The 16,757-nt window shown below is 42.2% G+C and overlaps 1 protein-coding gene across 7 annotated transcripts in view; it reads left to right on the top strand.

Annotated features, from left to right (window-relative positions):
- Positions 1-414: 414 nt before the first annotated feature.
- The window catches only part of GRID2 (glutamate ionotropic receptor delta type subunit 2), a 651,664-nt gene continuing 635,321 nt past the window's right edge, over positions 415-16,757 (top strand). For 6 of the 7 annotated variants that reach the window (XR_011903406.1, XR_011903404.1, XR_011903405.1 and 3 more), the window contains exon 1: positions 415-1,643. Coding sequence is in view for 3 of the 7 variants with exons in the window: in XM_072334995.1 (XP_072191096.1) it covers positions 1,556-1,643 (88 nt within the window). In the remaining 4 variants the exon portion in view is untranslated. Of the gene's footprint in view, positions 1,869-16,757 lie in introns of all 7 variants that reach the window. The other variant, XM_072334994.1, reaches the window with a different exon arrangement.

Genomic DNA, 16,757 nt, shown 5'->3' with positions numbered 1-16,757 from the left:
ATCTAAAGAGAGAAAAGGGGGGGGGAACCTAAATTCATTCCTTTAAAGAATAGTGACAATTCCATCAAGAACGCAGATAATTAAAATCATATTAATAGATATTTAGGTCTTCATTTTCCCCTTGAGGACAGGTGTCCCTATTTTTTTTTTTCTCCCTTTCCCCTTCAAGCAGTGTCCCTGACTCAGTTGTCGAAGACCGAGAAGCAGAAGTGCCCATCCAGCTTTGAACTTGATACCTGTGGTGGAGTTACAAGGTTAAATATATGGGATGGGTTTTTCTTTTCTTCTTCTTTTTTTTTTTTTTTTTTTTTTTTTTTTTTTTTTTTTTTTAAGCTGAGCATAACACTTCAAAAAGATTTTTTTATTTTTTTATTTTTTTTTCCCCACCCTCCCCCCCCAACTCCCTCCAATGTATTTTTAGGCTGCGTGCACTCCTGTCTATGTCTCTTCCTCAGTCCCAGTTGAAGATTTCAAGGGAGATGAGAGCTCTATTTTGTTTCTCCCTTGTATTGCAGATAGGGGGAGGAGGTGGTTATTAGAGAGAAGCGCGCTCGCTCGCTCTCTCTGTTTCTCCCTCTCTGGCTGATAGCACTTATCTCTCGCTCTCTCTCCTTCTCCTAGGTGATCCATTTCTAGGCAACGTGCTGGCTGGTGCCGAAGCCGCCAGCTCTCTCTGCATCCCACCAGCAAAGGGAGCTCCGAAAGCAACCTGCAGACCATCATTGCTTTCTTCTGCCGTGCTTTGGGCACTCCTCCTATCGCTCCTGCCCTGTCCAACCACTACCTCGCGCGACAGAGACTGCACGCTGGGCTTCATTTGCAAATTTATCTGTTTTTTACCTTTTTTTTCTTTTTTTTTTGGTTTTTGTTTGTTTGTTTGTTTTCCTCCAGTTGTGGGAAGCGATTTTTAAGCCGAGGGTGGGGGGAGACCTCTGCATTACTATCCGCATTACCTTGAAGTTCACTTTGTTTTTTGGCCTCCGGGGGGGCTTTTCCTGCAGGAATCTGGCTGCCGGCAACGGGATCGCCTGCCCTCCCGCTTCCCCACTCCTCCTCCCTCCCTGAAGGCGAGCTCTTTGCTGCGGGCTCCCGGGGCTCCTCCGGCCGAGAGGGTTCGTTCGCGCGTGTGTGTTTGAGTGCGTGCGTGCGCGTGTGCTCGTGTGTGTCTGCGTGTCTGCGCGGTGTGGGTTGGAAGTTGCCGTGCAGCAGCCGGGACCGAGCGGCTCCCTGGACCCGGCGGAAGGATGGGGATGGTCTGACCGGCAGAGGCGGCTGCTGCCCGCGGCGGCGCCCGGGCTCGATGGATTTGCTGCCGGCTCTCCCAGCAACTCTGCTGCCCAGGAGTCCTCTGAAGTGACGCGGGCTCTCGACGAGGGGAGAGGCGCCCGGAGCCCCACGCTCGCCCCTCGCCCAGCCGCAGCCGTGCGCTTGCCAGCGGGATTTACGCGCTCCTCCGGCACCTCAAACTCTTGGGCTTCCTGCGCCGCGCCATCCTCCGCGGTGCCATCGTTTCGCCGAGAGAGACGTCCTTACAAAGCCTGGAGCTCCGCCGGAGATGGAAGTTTTCTCCCTCATCCTGGTTGTGTCCGTCTGTTGGACTCGAACCTGGAAAGCGGCGATTGCAGATTCAATCATTCATATCGGTAAGGGGTTGCTGCGTCTGCCGGTGCCGCTGGACACTTTTTCAGCTCTCCTTTGCAACCTCCTCTCTGTTGGCAGGCTTCCCCCTCCCCGCAGCCCCCGCTCTCTTTCATCCCTCTCTCGCTGGCTGTGTGTTGTTCGCTCCACTCCCGTAATTGCTTCCCGCAAGGATCTCGGGCGTCCTCCTTTCCCCCTAGCGCTGTGAGGGAAGCTTTCTTTCCGGCGGGGTACGTGCGTGTTTTAGACCTTGAGGTTCCGCGCGGCTACCGCTCTGGGGTCCGAGGCTCGGGGACACTTCCTCGCTCCCGCCGGCCCCTAACCATTCCGCCCTTCTGCCCCGGGCCGTGGGCGAACCTTAGATTCCCCCCCTCCCCCCAAACCCAATAGCACGGCGGCGAAGTGAAGCCCCCCCGCCCTCCTCTCCCTCGGCGGAACAGGTGGTTTGGCAACGTGAGTGCTTCCCCTCCGCGGGCGGCCGGCCGCAGGAGCGGGCGGAGGGGGGGGCTCCTGCCCCAACTCCCCCTCTCCGACACCCCGGGCGCCTCCCGCGGCCGCGCCGGGAAGGATGCCCGGCTCCCCCGATGCGGGAGAGGGGGGGGGGGGGGGGGGACGGCTGGCGGCGGGGTGATCGTGATGCACGGCTCCGCCCGCACCTTCAGCTAGGGAGGGGGGCAGAGGGCTTCACCCGCCGCTGCTATCCGGGAGTGTGTCCCTGCCGTTGGCACTGCCTCGGGGAACGTGCGGCCCTCTTCCGAGCGGCAGAGGATGCCCGCAGCGGGCCGCTCCCCCCCCCACCCCCGCGCCGGTCCGGGGAGCGGCGGGCGCTGCCCCCGCCCCGCGGCCGCTCGCCCATCTGCAGGCTCTGCACGCAGGCGGTGCCAGAGCGCGGACTGGCGGGGGCGGCGGTGGCAGCACTGCCCCGAGGAAGGGGCATCTGGGGCCTCGGGGGGGTCCCCTGGGCGGTGCCTGCCCGCTGCCGGGGGCGGCTTCGTAAACATGTCTGCCAGTGGGGCTCTGTGGGAACAGCGTTTGTACGGCCCGGCCGGCCGGAGCTTTCTGTAGGACGCCGGTTTCTGTTCCGACCCCTCCCTCTTTCCCATGCCCAAGCTCTCGTGCGGCTGCTTCCCTGAGGTGCCGCAACTTTATAGGGGTCAGTCCTCTTTGCTGAGTGCGGCTGGAGCGGTGAATATCACAGAGGGGAAGCAGCGCTAGGAGCCCTCCTTTTAAAGGGAGAAGGACTTCTTTTAAATATTTCCTTCTCCCAGCTGTAAACTGTCAAAGCGACACTAGGAAACGATCTGCTTTACAGTTACATACTTGGGAGCTTGCGACAAAGTGGTCACATTTTAGAATTTGGGGGCAAATCTTGGCTGAGTAACAAGATCGGGAGTTTCTCTGCAATTTCCTGCCCCGATCCCTGGCTGAGGGAGCGCTGGGCTCTGCAGCAGCAACGGGGGAGGCGACAGCTTTTCTCTATTCACGTTAATGGCATTTTGGTTTGTTTCGCTTGTTATATACTGAGAATGCAACACACTTTACGGCTTGTGGGTTTTCTTTTTTGTTGTTTTTTTTTTTTTTTAATAATGCAATTAGTGGTTAGATGCATCAGCGCAGTAAATCCTTGCTGGAAAAAAATAAATACCCAAGTAGTTGCTTCTCACACAATTAATTTGTCTTGAGAGACAATTAGTACGGTTGACAAGGGGATTAGCTCCTTTTATAGACTAGTTTATGTTGCCATGAAAATGGCAAATTGATATGGGTTGCACAGAGCTTTAAATCTATTAAAATGAATATATTGCAAAGAAATGACCTGAATGTAGAACTGTGCCAACAGTAAGTGAGCAGACATCCAAACACTCCAACTTGTACAGTATCCTGTGTTGAGTGACCTGAGTGTTCTGACCCCTTCTGTTGTCTTCCACTTGCGCTGAGTGAACTTAAGTATAAAATATTTAGAGATAAATAATGAACTGCATTTATCTAAATGAGTTATGAAAAGGAGCAGCAGAGGACTCCGTGAAGAAATTACTCACAGAGGGACTCATAAAGCCAAGGAAGAAAACAAAATGCTCAGTTCAGGAGAAAAGAAATACTACCAGAGGCAGTACTGATGCCTTAAGGCAACAAGCAATGCAAAAGTGGCATCTTTCCCTAATTCTACAGTATTAGTAAATGCAATTGGAAAATGTTTTTCTATGTTTGGGAGGGGGGTGCAATCATAAGAGATACCACGCTTCCTGTGCATATCATTTCTCTGGTGGCACTGATGGTACTTTTTCAGTGCAGCATAGTAACTCTTCTTGGCTGCCTGTGTGTCCTTTGGTGTGTTAACAGGAAAGGAATGTTTGCTGTATCAAAGTATGCAACAACTCAGCTGCTCCTGAGACAATGACAGAAAGTGTTGGAATTAGTGGGCAGGGATTAAAGAATTGGTGATGGCAGTGGGAGGAGAATGGTGCCTGGTACTCACCTATGAGATATGCTCTCTCACATTCCTGTCCACTAAATGATGATAAGCTGCCGCTTTTGATCATTTAGAGCAGGTCTGTGTGTGTGTAAATGTGCACACTTAACAACAAGCATTTTTCTGTATCATAATTTGGATGTGGGTAGGGCTGCTCGTCTGTATGTTTCTGCTGCCCTGCTGTTATAAATAGGAGCTGGCAGTTCAGAACGACCACACTGAGCACCGTTGTGAAAACGTTGAAATGAATTGAATCCGCTGCAATTTTCCTCACCTCTGTGTGTAAAGGAAAGAGGCAGGGTTACCATGTCAGAGCTGTGCGATTCTGTCTTGTGTTACTTCCCTCAGCCCATGCATTGATTGAGTAATTTCATCAGCCCCACATTACTTGATTGCTTAGAAGTTTCCTAATGATCTGTATGCTGTAGGAAGAATGTGACAGTCGTGAGTGGAATGGCAATGATTTTGTGTTTTATGAGGCTATTCAAAAACTCGCTCTGATTTATGTAGCTGGAAAGCTCCAAAGTCTTTGAGATTAGCCACGCTGCCTGGTATTTTCTTCATACATCAGTCGTCCCACTCTCCTCACTCCCTAAACAGGAGTTTAGAACCCTACTTTAATTAAGCAGGGATTAGGTGGCTTTCCTTGTCAACTACACAATTTGTGTCTGCTTTGTGTTTTCTACAGTTGATGGTCTTGTGCTTTTATATTTTGTACTTTGTACTCTTTCTCATTTTTTTTTTTTTTTTTTCCTTGGCATATGTATGTTGTAATGTATTTGTATGTGCATATGGCTCACCTACTGTGTATACAGTAACATATACGCTAACATGTGTATTAGATGCAGCAAAATCACCTAAGGCAGTGGTTACATACTGCAGGTGCAAAAATTTTTGCTGGAAACATGCACTAAAGTGTTTTTAAAGATTAATTCAATACAGCACTGCCCAACAGTAGTTTGGATGCCCTGATTATTGCAAGTTGTTTCTTTACATTCATCAGAGGCTTCAGCAGCGGGCACTCACCTATGTACTATCCTTAGCTTTTTCATTTCCAATGTTAAGATCAAATATATACATTTTTAATATAATATTATATGTTAGTATACGTATTTACATAGCATTTCATCTCTCTCTCTCTATATATATGCATTACATGCACTTTTTTCTCAAGGGAAAAAATTAGGTCTGCTCTTCCCTTCCCTTCAGCTTGTAGAGTTAGTGGGTCAGAAGAGCAACATTCCTTGTGCTAGGCACACTCTGGGCATTGCTGAGTCCTGAGCTGTTTCATGCTCTTAAGTTCTTCTGTAATACAGACAGAAATACCAGGGCACTTGCACCATGGGGCTTATTACTTATTGAGGTAGTAGTGACACTGCAATAGAAAAATATAAACAACAGTGTATTTGTAAGAGAAAGGTAGTTGTTTTGTCTGGTGGTATTCATATCCACGTTTTGTCTTATTAGCTGTTGTAGTACAGTGTACTTGGCTTGTTTTGTTCTTTGCACTAGTATTAGGAATTTAATTTGATCTGCTGTTGGTAAAGCCTTGTTAGAAGATGTGTGGTGTATATCATTCTTGCATATTTTTTGTAAAACTCAGGATGGGCAAGTAAAATGGATTTACTGAAAAAATAAATCCCAAATCTGTAGGTGCCTGTAGTGCCTGCAGTACCTACAGATGAGCTTTCCTATCTTTATTTTTCCTTCTGTAGAATGTACCAAGGTTACTTGCTTACTTTACATTTACCTACAGCCAAATACCCTAAGTACAGTGTGCTGTGGCTTAGCAGCTAGTAGAGTTTCTTAGCAGCTCTATTCTGTGACACACTCAGTGTTTCTATCTATATGCACTTTCTTAATCTCTCACCCAGAGCTTAAATTTCCACTAGTACTTCAGTCCCTGGAATGTGTTTTAGTGCCAGCTACTCTGCTAGAGAGGGATAATTTTCCATGCTTTGGACTATGGCTAGCTGTCCTCCAAAGGCCTGTTTACCATTAGGTGTCACTGCTTTCTAGAGTGTTCCTTAGTGATCATCAGGGCCTGATCCAGAGTCTGTCAAGTTCCAGGTGAGTTGTTTTGTCACTTCAGAAGATTTTAAACTGATCCCGTGGATTGCTGACTATGGCAGGCGGCTCCCTTTCATGTTCTTAAATAACTCTTACCATTATTTCAACTTCTTTGTCCTTATATAAAGACAGAGAGGAAAGAGAAAGAAAAAAAAAAAAAATACACAAAAAAAACCCAGCCATCCAATTTCAAGTGACTCCCTAACAAATGCTTGACATAGCAATCACTGCGGCTGCTGCTGCTGTGTGCTTTCAGATGACTACTTATGGATGCACAGAGCCTTTATTCTCACAGTGCCATCTTTGAAAAAACACACTGGAGAAAAATCTTTTAAGACTGTGACTACATAAACCTACCAACTAAGGTTCATTTAACTTAATGAACAAAGGCATTAAGTATGGTTCTTTTCCACTCCCAGGCCCTGTAAAGCAAGTGGTATTGGCAGGAGATGACTTTTGTAAGCCATTAGGTTACTCCCTAGATATAGACTTGAACTTACATCATTTTCTTCCATTTGATATATAGCTATCTATAATCTGCCGTGACAGTCTGTTTTTTGCTGAAATTTATTGGAGGCTTTTGCCTTTTGAGGTTTCTATTTTTACTCTTTGTCACTGCTGCTCCATTGCTTGATCTTATTTCAGCAGGCTAGCAATGGTTTTAAAAATGATTTGTACAAAGGAGTAGTTCTATAGGGCTATCAATTTCTAATTAATTTTCCTAGTTAACTGAATTACGTGCAGCTCTCGTTATCTGCCTACCCTCCAAACATACTTTGTGTTTCATGCCTTCAATGTTCAAAGAACTTATTGGATGTGGGCAACTGCTGTTGCTGTTTGAACTCAAATGATCAATAGGAAGAGGAAGCAATATTTATAGAATGGTCTGTATTTTGAGCAAATATCAGAAAATAATACAAATTTGAAATAATGTCTGTAAAAATATGTTATGAGACACGATAGCCTGTTACATGGAATATTGACTTCAGGTAGCATGCTGGTCAGGCAAATTAGGATATCTATCTGCATCTATAAACTCAGATGTCACCTTCATTTTTTCTCCTTCTTCTTTTGTTTTTAAATAACTTGAAATCCAGGAGAAAAAAATTTAAAAAAAAAAAATAAAAATTATCCACACTGGTGAAATTGAAAGAAAATTTTGATTTCAAATGCATACTTACTATCACTGCTGAAGCCTGGGCAGCTCTGCACCTCTCCAACCCATAGATGCTATAGTCACATCATGCCTTTCCTTATGCTGACAACCATCTCTGACAACCCTACATATCCTCATTTATTTGTGCTGCCTATGAATGCCAAGAAGTGAGCATGGAAATCACAGCTCAGCACTAAAGCATGACACACAGTTGGCCAGCAATCCTATTGTAACAGCTGGAAACTGGGCATGCAATCTGAAGTTTCTCTGGTGCATTTTGTACCCTAGGCTGCCTGCTGTCTAGCAGCTAGCTTCCTGCTGGGCTTCTGGGGTACAAGTGCTATCCATTTCCTTTTGTGATATTATTCTGTCTTCCTATACTGTGAATGATAATCATTTGGTACCACTTTCCTGGTAAGTGATGAGGTTGGCCTGGAACTGGCCTTCTTCTAAAGGTGTGGAAAATGTTTATATGAAGCTCTGGACTCTGTCTTCTTGTATAAAGCCTAGTTTCTGCCCCAAAACTTATTTCCTTGGACAAAGCAAAATGCTCTTTCACTGCCAGTAGACCATTAGAGAAGGTGCAATAGAGGACACAGAGGAATGTGATACTTGGTACTGAGTATGTGCTAAATGTGTGCTAAGTGTGGCACTACTTAAACCATCCTCAACACCAGGTAATGAAGGCATGGATGAAACCTCCAGAGCCCAGGTCCTGGCTGGCTTACTCATTTGAAGCAGCACAGAGAAGAGAAAGAGCTGTTCTCTCAGATGCAGATTTTTATTGATGTGTACTTGACATAGAAGTAGTAATTTAAACATAAAGACTATGATAGAATTAACTAGTGGAAAGATGAGTGAGAAAAGGGTGTCTTTCTTGTGTTATATGTCCATCAATATCTTCCCGTGAGTGTCAGAAGGACTGTATCCTCTTTTATTCTTCATTATAGGTACTGGGCTTTGTTTTCTGGTTATTGTTTACCAAATGATTATGTGAGAGATGGAGGAGCAGGGGAGAGATTATCTTGTGCTTACAGCCACTATAATTAATAATGGTTTATGTGATTTGGAGAGTTATTACTGATCTGTTTAACACGGAGGACAGTGACCGAATTGAAGGTTAGCAGATGAAATGTACTGGCATTTGGATGGCAGTTGTGAAACTTGGCAAAGGAGAGGGCTTTCAATTGTGTGGTGTAATTCTGCAAGGTTCAAAATTTACATCCTGGTTCCAGTGATAATATACTTAATTCAGCAAAGGCAATGTTTGGTATTCTGTATTGTACTGCAGTGTACTTCAGCTGGAGAGTCTTGTTCCTGCTTTGATCTGGGTAATTACATCAGCTCAAGGAAAGCATATTCTATGAGCTCTAAGTGTTGCATTAAAAAAAAAGAAAAGAAAAGAAAAAAGGACAATAAAAACTGATACTTGCTTAACGAGAAAGGATAAAATAGTATTTTCTTATTTCCAGAGTGTTTTTAGACATTATTCAACTTACAGTGGAATACTTGGTGCGGAAATGAATACTGTATTCTTTTGGTCAGTTTTTTTTGTTGTTGTTGTTTTTTTGTGTGTTTTTTTTTTTGTTTTTTTTTTTTTTGTAAACTGATGGATATCCCATTTAGATATGCAGGGTTAGAATAAAGTAGGTTCCCATTGCATAGATTAGTTTTGAAATGACGTGGAAGTAGGGCGGAAAAATAGATGAAAGGGAAAAGTTTCCTGAAAGTTATGCTGGGTTTATATGACAAGCTATGCTCAGGAGGAAATAGAAAAGGAAGCTGAGTAAAAATGCAAGAAGCAGAAGAAAATAAGATATCAAAGGCAAGAGATGCTAGTTCTCCGCTTCTGTTTTTCCAGGAGCTGTGTAATATCCCTGTAAGTGCTATACTAAGTGGAACAGTTCTGAACCAGAAAGGGGAAAATGTGAAGACATAGAATTTAAATGAAGAATTATATGTGTATTTTAACCTATTAGATAACACTCTGTGCTGAAATGCTAATTATTCCTAATTGTTATATTTGCTTTACCCATGAATAAAATATCACATATCTAATAAAATATGCAGTGAAAATCGCTATAAAATTCCTCTCGGAGCCTTTCATGCAAATTTAAAGGATTTAATATCTTATTTCTTCATTGCTTTTTAAATCATTAACTTTCTATAATCAGTTGGATTGCTAAGGCCAATATCCAGTGAACCTAACAATAATTGCTTGTTTTGCAGAACAATTTTTTGTTAGTCCAACCGTATCCTTCTCAGAGGCTTAAATCAAGTTGGTGATTTCATTATAATAATTCACATGCGATAAATCAAAATCAAGTAGCACCATTCTGGTGCTGGAGAAAGTAGCTGTGGATGAGAGCTGCAGAGAGAGCAGAGGATGACACGTCAGCTGACCTGAATGTTGGCCTGTCTGTGCCTTATTTTTCTTTCATGCAAATATAATGCACACTTCTGCACACCCATGTTTAATAGAAGAATGAGAATGTTCACAAGGTAGGCTTTCCTGCTTTGCCACTGCTTTGATGACAGAAGGTAACTTGATTTGTCTTTATAAAGTTCTTAGTTAAGCTGGCTGGCTGTAGAGCTTTGCCTCCTGAGCCACTGAGGGTTTTTTTGTAGATTAGAGACATAGAATCATACAATGGCTTGGGTTGGACTTCAAGGTTCATCAGGCTCCAACTGTGCTACTACAGGCAATGTTGCTAGCTGCTAGATCAAGTAGTAAATCAGATTGCCCAGGACCCCATCCAACCTGGCCTTGAACACCTCCAGGGATGGGGCCTCCACAATCTTTCTGAGCAGCCTGTTCCAGCGTCTTACCATTTTCTCAGTGAAAAAGATGCCAGTTGTCTTTCTCAGGTGTGGAGATACTATTGCAGAGTTTGGTACTGACATCAGTACTGAAAGTTACCTAGCAGTACAGCCTAAACTGAAAGTGCACAGCAGAGTGATCTGTGGACAAAACTATTAAGCAAGGACATTTGTTGCTGCATGCTCTTTGTCTTGTTTCATGCTTTATAGTGCTCACCCTAAATGTTTGAGAATATTTTAAAGCCATTTTATGTACTGGATAGTTGTTAAAGGGAAAAGGAGGGTAGAAAAGATCAATTTCTCACTCAGCAAAGCCAGTTTAGGCTACTGTGCTATGGGCTATGTTAAATGGCACTTGTACCAGCTGTATTGAAACATGTAGTCTTTTCCTTTTTGTTATCTTTATTCATTTCTTTCTCATATTCCACGTTTGTGGCAGACAGATGTGACAGTAGCTGTACTGTATACTCTTTAAGTACATAGGTTGCTCTGAAAGTATTGCCTCCTATTTATTTCCATGGAAACAACAACAGATACAAAGAGGATAAGGACACTAGTTGATAGCGCAGATTATCAGCCACAACACATTGAAAGAGAGCCTGTATGCTATGCTTGTAAAAATATGTACAAGCAGAAATAACCCACTGTCACCACTGCTGAAACAACACCATCTCAGTGTGTTCACATTCACTGTTTGTCTTCTCTATAAATGTTCAGCTAGCATTGATGAATGTCAATGAATGCAATTTTTTTCTGCATGGAGGAATTCAGTGACATACCTTTGCTTCATATGCACTTCCATGTCAGATGCCATTTTGTCAGACTGCCTCTGTGTTGCCATTTGTCACATAGGAACAACATGTAATGGAATCTTGGTGGGAAGATTTAATCTCTACAGCCATACCACCAACAGCCACCCCTGAAGTTGTAGACCAACAAAATGAATTAGGAGGGATAGCTTTGGGGGAATCCTGTATTTTTTTATTTATTTATTTTTTATTTTCAAGCAAATGAAGTTAAATATGCCATAATATAAACATCTATTATTTGAACAGACAAATCTGCTTTTTCTTCCTCTGTATTCACTTATTTGACCTCTTTTGAGACATACGCTTCCCGCCCACTATTCAGTCCTTCTTCAACTCTCCCCTTTGTGACCCTGTAGAACCAAACATTACTGTACTTTATTCACCAGTGTACTTCCTGTAAATATCTTTTAAACACACTCCACTTCATCTCCACTCTACATCTTTATAACCAGCAATGGGGAATGTATTTATGTCTGTATATGCAATGTTTAAATAGGTGCTTTCTCAGTAAGCAGAGGAGTTATTCCTTAATTTAGGATGAAATTAGTTTCTATCTTATAAGTGACAATGCAGGGATTAGGGAGGTTTTTCACTTGCAGGCAGGAAGTTGTAACGTGAATATAAATCATGCAGTGGCACCCCACTGTGTGAGAAGCTGTACAAATGTGGAACAAAAAGTTGGTCTGTCAGAAGATTTCAAGATGTAGTGAAAGAGGAGACTTGGATCTCTGCAACCCAGACAGTTCCTACACCAGGAAACAAAGTTGCACATCTTTTGGTGTTTTTAGAGAGACAAATTCATTCATTCATGCTTGCGGATGATCACTGTGCGTACACAGGAGCAAAAGTACATTGATATGTCTTCAGGGATGTACTGACAGGATAGGTACGCTGTGGCTGATGGCAGTAATTCCCACCGGGTAACAAAAGTTGCAGTGGTGTGAGTGAAGATAATTGACGGGAAACGAGGGCTAGCAATGCTTGTGTAATCACTGCCTACAGAGCTTGATTGCCAGTGGAACTGGTTAAATTGGCAAAATGAAACAGTCATTATCTTATCAGCTGCCAGCATTTTACTGTTTTTTAGTAATGCAGGAACTAATTTATACTTACTGCATATGCATTCTCTTTGTGTTTTTTGGTTGGATAAATATTTCACAGCACAATTTTAGAAGATATCTAGGTAGAAGGAAAATCCCTTTTGGGGAAAGTGGAAAAATACGCTGCAAAACACCTAGTCTGTTTAAAAGAGCAATTTAAAAGAAATCAGTGGTTCTGAGAGCACCTACATCCTCATTAGTTAGCCACATGAAATTTCTAGAAAGCTATCAAAGTATTCAAGCAATCTAGATAAGCGATTCTGTGACTCCTTGGAGTAACTCTCCTGTGATAGAATTGTATTGCAGTACAACCTGCAGGTGGGTGAGAAACATATCTTTTTGGAAACCTTCTCTTGCTTTTGCTTGTAATGTGTAAAAAAACCTTGTTGAATATTGACTACTTCAAACAAAACAGCTGAGGAAAGTGGGTAAGAGGGAAGTATGGCCTGTGTATCATGTATGAGCTAGGAAGGAACAGTCAGCTGCCATCATGGTGGATGTCTTGGGGACACCATTGGCATGTCCACGCCTGCCTTCAAGGAGAGGAGGATTTTGCAAGTAAAGGACAGAATGATTCTTCAGGACCCAATGCTTTCTTGTGTTTTCTCTCTGCAGCAGACAGGCTTTGGGAAGAGAGAAAATGTAAAGTGGTTTTGGTGATGCCTTCTCTGAAGGAGCATTGGGAGGGGATGGAGTGGTTAGTAGCAGTGAAAGCTAGTTGAGCAGTGAAGGAGTACAGGATGTATTTGGAGCCTCAGTAACAGGCTAGGATAATTTTAAGGGGGTGACAGGTAATGTGGCCTTGTTTGGAAACCAGGCTTCAAAAGTTAGACAGTATAAAGGAGGTGTACATTCATACACATAAGGAAAGTTGGGAAATCCAAAGGTGTGAAGCACTGGGCTGGCCCAAATATTACTGAGAAGACAAATAATATAATATAATATTCTATAATATAATACAAACAATGGTTTGAGAACAATATATGTGGAAGATAATACAGAGTTTAAAGGAAACTGAATTATAGATTAGGATGTGTGATTGTTTCTTTGTGTTCAGACTCCCTAATTTCACTGTAAAGTATTTGATACGTGTGGTACGATCTTTGTTTTTTTTTCTTTAGCTGATAATTGCACCTGGTTAATTTACAGAAAAATTAGATCCATTTTATCTTCATATTGTCTCATACCATTGTACACAGATATAAACAACAAGTGCTGAAGTGCCGTCTTCCTCCTCAGCTCCCAGGATAATTCTGGGCGTATTGTACCTTCCTGTGCCTTGGCATTATCCCTCTGATTAAATAATCTTCCTCTGTGCAGCAGTTTTTTGCCGCTCCGTACTGTGCCTGCATGAAAGCTCAGCATTTGTGGCTGGTGAGTGGGAGGAAGGGATGCACACAGCCACAGCTTCTGCTCCATTGGCTTTTGACCTAATTTAGGAAGGAAGGAAAGGGAAAATAATGCATCATGCTTCTGGATTCAAAGCCTGCGGTGTCTTTTATGGAGAGAGAGAGAGGACTATCTTTCTCCTTCTTGAATAGCTGCATAGTTTGCCTTAAAATTTAGATCTCTAATCAGTGAAGGTCCAGAGTGGTGAGCGGATCTGCTTCCGTGTTTATCTGATAGCATGTGTCTTCATTTGGGCTGCTGAGGCCAAAGCCTGGTTTTCTTTCAACATCATCCTTGATTAGCCCAGCTACAAAGCAACTAACTGACCTGTGTTTCCTTTAAATGAGTTACAGTGAGACTTAGGGATAATAGGTTTTTAGATGTATTTCTGTTTGAGATCAATGATCTCTGATAACAGTACTGAATGATATATGGAAGGAGGTAAATGCCTCCTTGGGGAAAGGTAAATAATGATAGTACTTAAAAACTGTTATTGCTGAAAGTAATCTTCTGCAGGATTTAGGAGTAAAAAATGCTGTTCATTAAAGTACTGTGACTTTTTATTTTTTTAAGCACTTTTTTAAAGAAAAGAGATGCGATTTTTATTTTATTTTATTTATTTATTTTTGTAAGACAGCCAAATGTCCCTGAAACAAGAATTAATTGGGTCTTTGTGTTGTGTCAAGTCAGGAGTGTAACTGTTTTCATAAAATACAAAGTTTATAGGCTTCCACCCAAAACACGAGAGAGAGGCTAACTAGATAACTAAGTAAACAAGATCCTCACATCATTTTGCAACAATAACTTGGAGTAACAAGGGGAACACTGAAATTGTTGTGTCTGTGCTTTGGAAGTGTTAAAATCATTGCAATAGTCCCCATTCCTTCATTCTGCTAAATCCTCCCTTTAGAACAAGTGCAAGTTCTTTTCCCTCCACCTTGGGGAATCTTGAACTGAATAAGCAAACGTTTGCTACTTGGGAATAACCGGTGTTTGATTTTCAAGGCTACTTCAGAAGTAAGTGCCATGGAGAGGTATTTTGTTGTTTTTATCATGGTTTTAGCAATTCAAGAGACGTTGTCAGCTGTGATTAATTTCGCAATTTTCCCCAAACCAATCTGTATTCTAATATATGTTATCATTTTTAATACTACTGTTTCAAAGACCACTTCACGTGATAGTAAGAAGTAAGTGGACAGCAGCAGCTGTAGATGAAAACTTTGAAACGACTCCTTTATTGAGGGGGTTGAGAAGTATGTCTTGGAGCCTCTGCATTAAAATTCTGAAGTGTTAACTTATATGTAATAATGCTGTGACAAAGTGCTACTACCATCTGCTAGTGAGGATCAGCACTACTTAAAAATCTCCATATTTCCCAGAAAGAGCAGAGGAGTCGCGGTGTGAAGAAAGCCTAACTAACTCTAAATTAGTATTTAGTTCAAGGAGCTACAAACTCTTTGTGGGAACCACTGCCTACTGATATTTTGAGTAACACACTCAGCTCACATAAAGGAGTAAATATTTGTGGTATATGAAAATAGTGATGCCTGTTTCTATTGCAGCAGAATCCTTTCTAATTACAACCACTTTTTATTCACACCACAGTAACAATTCAGTGGTAACTATACATATAGTGAAATAAAAGGGGAGTGTGCTCACCATGTGTACTTAGAAAGATTCACTGATGAGCCATTCCTTATCATTTAGTTCTCATGGACTGAGAAACAGTTGCTTGCTTGGTATTCCTATGGGGTTTTGAACACCACTTAACCACTCAGCCTGTTCTATACTTGAATGTCAGTCTACACTTAGAGAGTGATCTGTTGTTGGAAATGTTCTCAGTTGCAGAATGTCTCCATTCCCAGACTTCTCTCAGCTGAACATGCAGAAATAATTTAACTTCTAGTAAGACCAGTTTTGAAGCTATTCTGAAAGCCAGTGTAACTTATTGGTAACTGTTAGAAAATGATCTGTGCAACAGTATTAAGGATGCTTTACTCATATTAATAAGGGGCTAAATCTTACTTGATATTTAAAGATGGGAATAAGAAGAAAAATCTAGTAATGACAGACTGTGTTTAGTTGTTTATCTCTTAGTTCAGTTCAGCTGTACTGCAGGCCACATGTGAGTATGCACGTGCCTGTTGGTGCAATGGCTATGTAGTCCACTTAGTCAAAACCCATTTCTCTAGATAACATATCAGCTCTTACCCTTTATGCTTTTTATTTACTATTTTTCCTTGCTGAAGTACAACCAAAACTTTCTGCTTTTTTGAAGAATCAGAGCTCTTTCTCTTATTACTTTAGGTGTAAAGATCTCGAGCAATTCCAGTCTGCCCCCAGTAACTCTCACTGCTTTCCCAGGTTTTCATGTGGAAAGATTAATCACCTATGAAGCTTCTTGCTTAAGCTGCTATAGAGCCAGGCTAAGTGAAAGATTTCTTAGCTGTCTGTGGCTCAATCCAAGCAACTGTGTTGTATTGTACTATCACTGAGAGTTATTTTACTTTATTCCATTCGAGAGAGGTAGTACAGAAAGGCACCTTCCATTGTGATAGAAAATGTTTACCTGAGGCATGGTGAATGGAACTTTGTCTTATTTTAAGGGTATTTTTGTTGATTTTAGTTTTTTGTTGTTGTTGTTTTGTTTTGTTTTTGTTTTTTTTTCTCCTTTTTTGTTGTTGTTTACCCTGGAAGGCTTTTGTTTCATTTCTTATCTGATATATAAATGAAAAAGCAAGAACAGATGGATTTTTCTACTCATTTTAGTAAAGAATAGACTGATGAAATAGAAATGGCCAGTTCACACTTACCAGCCAGAAAACTTCCTTCTACAATTTTACCCATGTTTACTGGGTGCTGGGTAACCTGTATTATGTCTACTATGGAGCTGTTTCTGTCAACTAATCCAGCTTTGTGACAGATTGTGCATACTATGCAGTGGGTATAATGTTACCCTCCTTTCATATCTTTCCACCAAGTAGACTAGGATGTGGTCCTGACCACCATGACCTTTCTGCTTTGTGTGTATGCTACTGCCTGCCTTTCTTATTTCCAAAAAGCTTATTTCATCTCATCCCCATCACATGCAAATTTGCCCTTATTCCACCACAGATGCCACTTACTGGGGAGAGTAAAGACTTTACATGCACAGAAGTGGTTTCTTGTGCTTGTGAAATGCCCAGGAGCAAAGCCAAGCAAGAGGAGAGTTTTCTGCTGCTTGGCAGATACTTACCACAAGCAGTTGTTTGTCTCGGGCCAGTTCCTCCAGAGTGAGTTTGATACCTACAATGACATTTATCATC

Source organism: Excalfactoria chinensis, chromosome 4 (assembly GCF_039878825.1).
Source record: "Excalfactoria chinensis isolate bCotChi1 chromosome 4, bCotChi1.hap2, whole genome shotgun sequence".
NCBI lineage: Eukaryota > Metazoa > Chordata > Aves > Galliformes > Phasianidae > Excalfactoria > Excalfactoria chinensis.
This window is presented reverse-complemented; position numbering and strand designations above follow the sequence as displayed.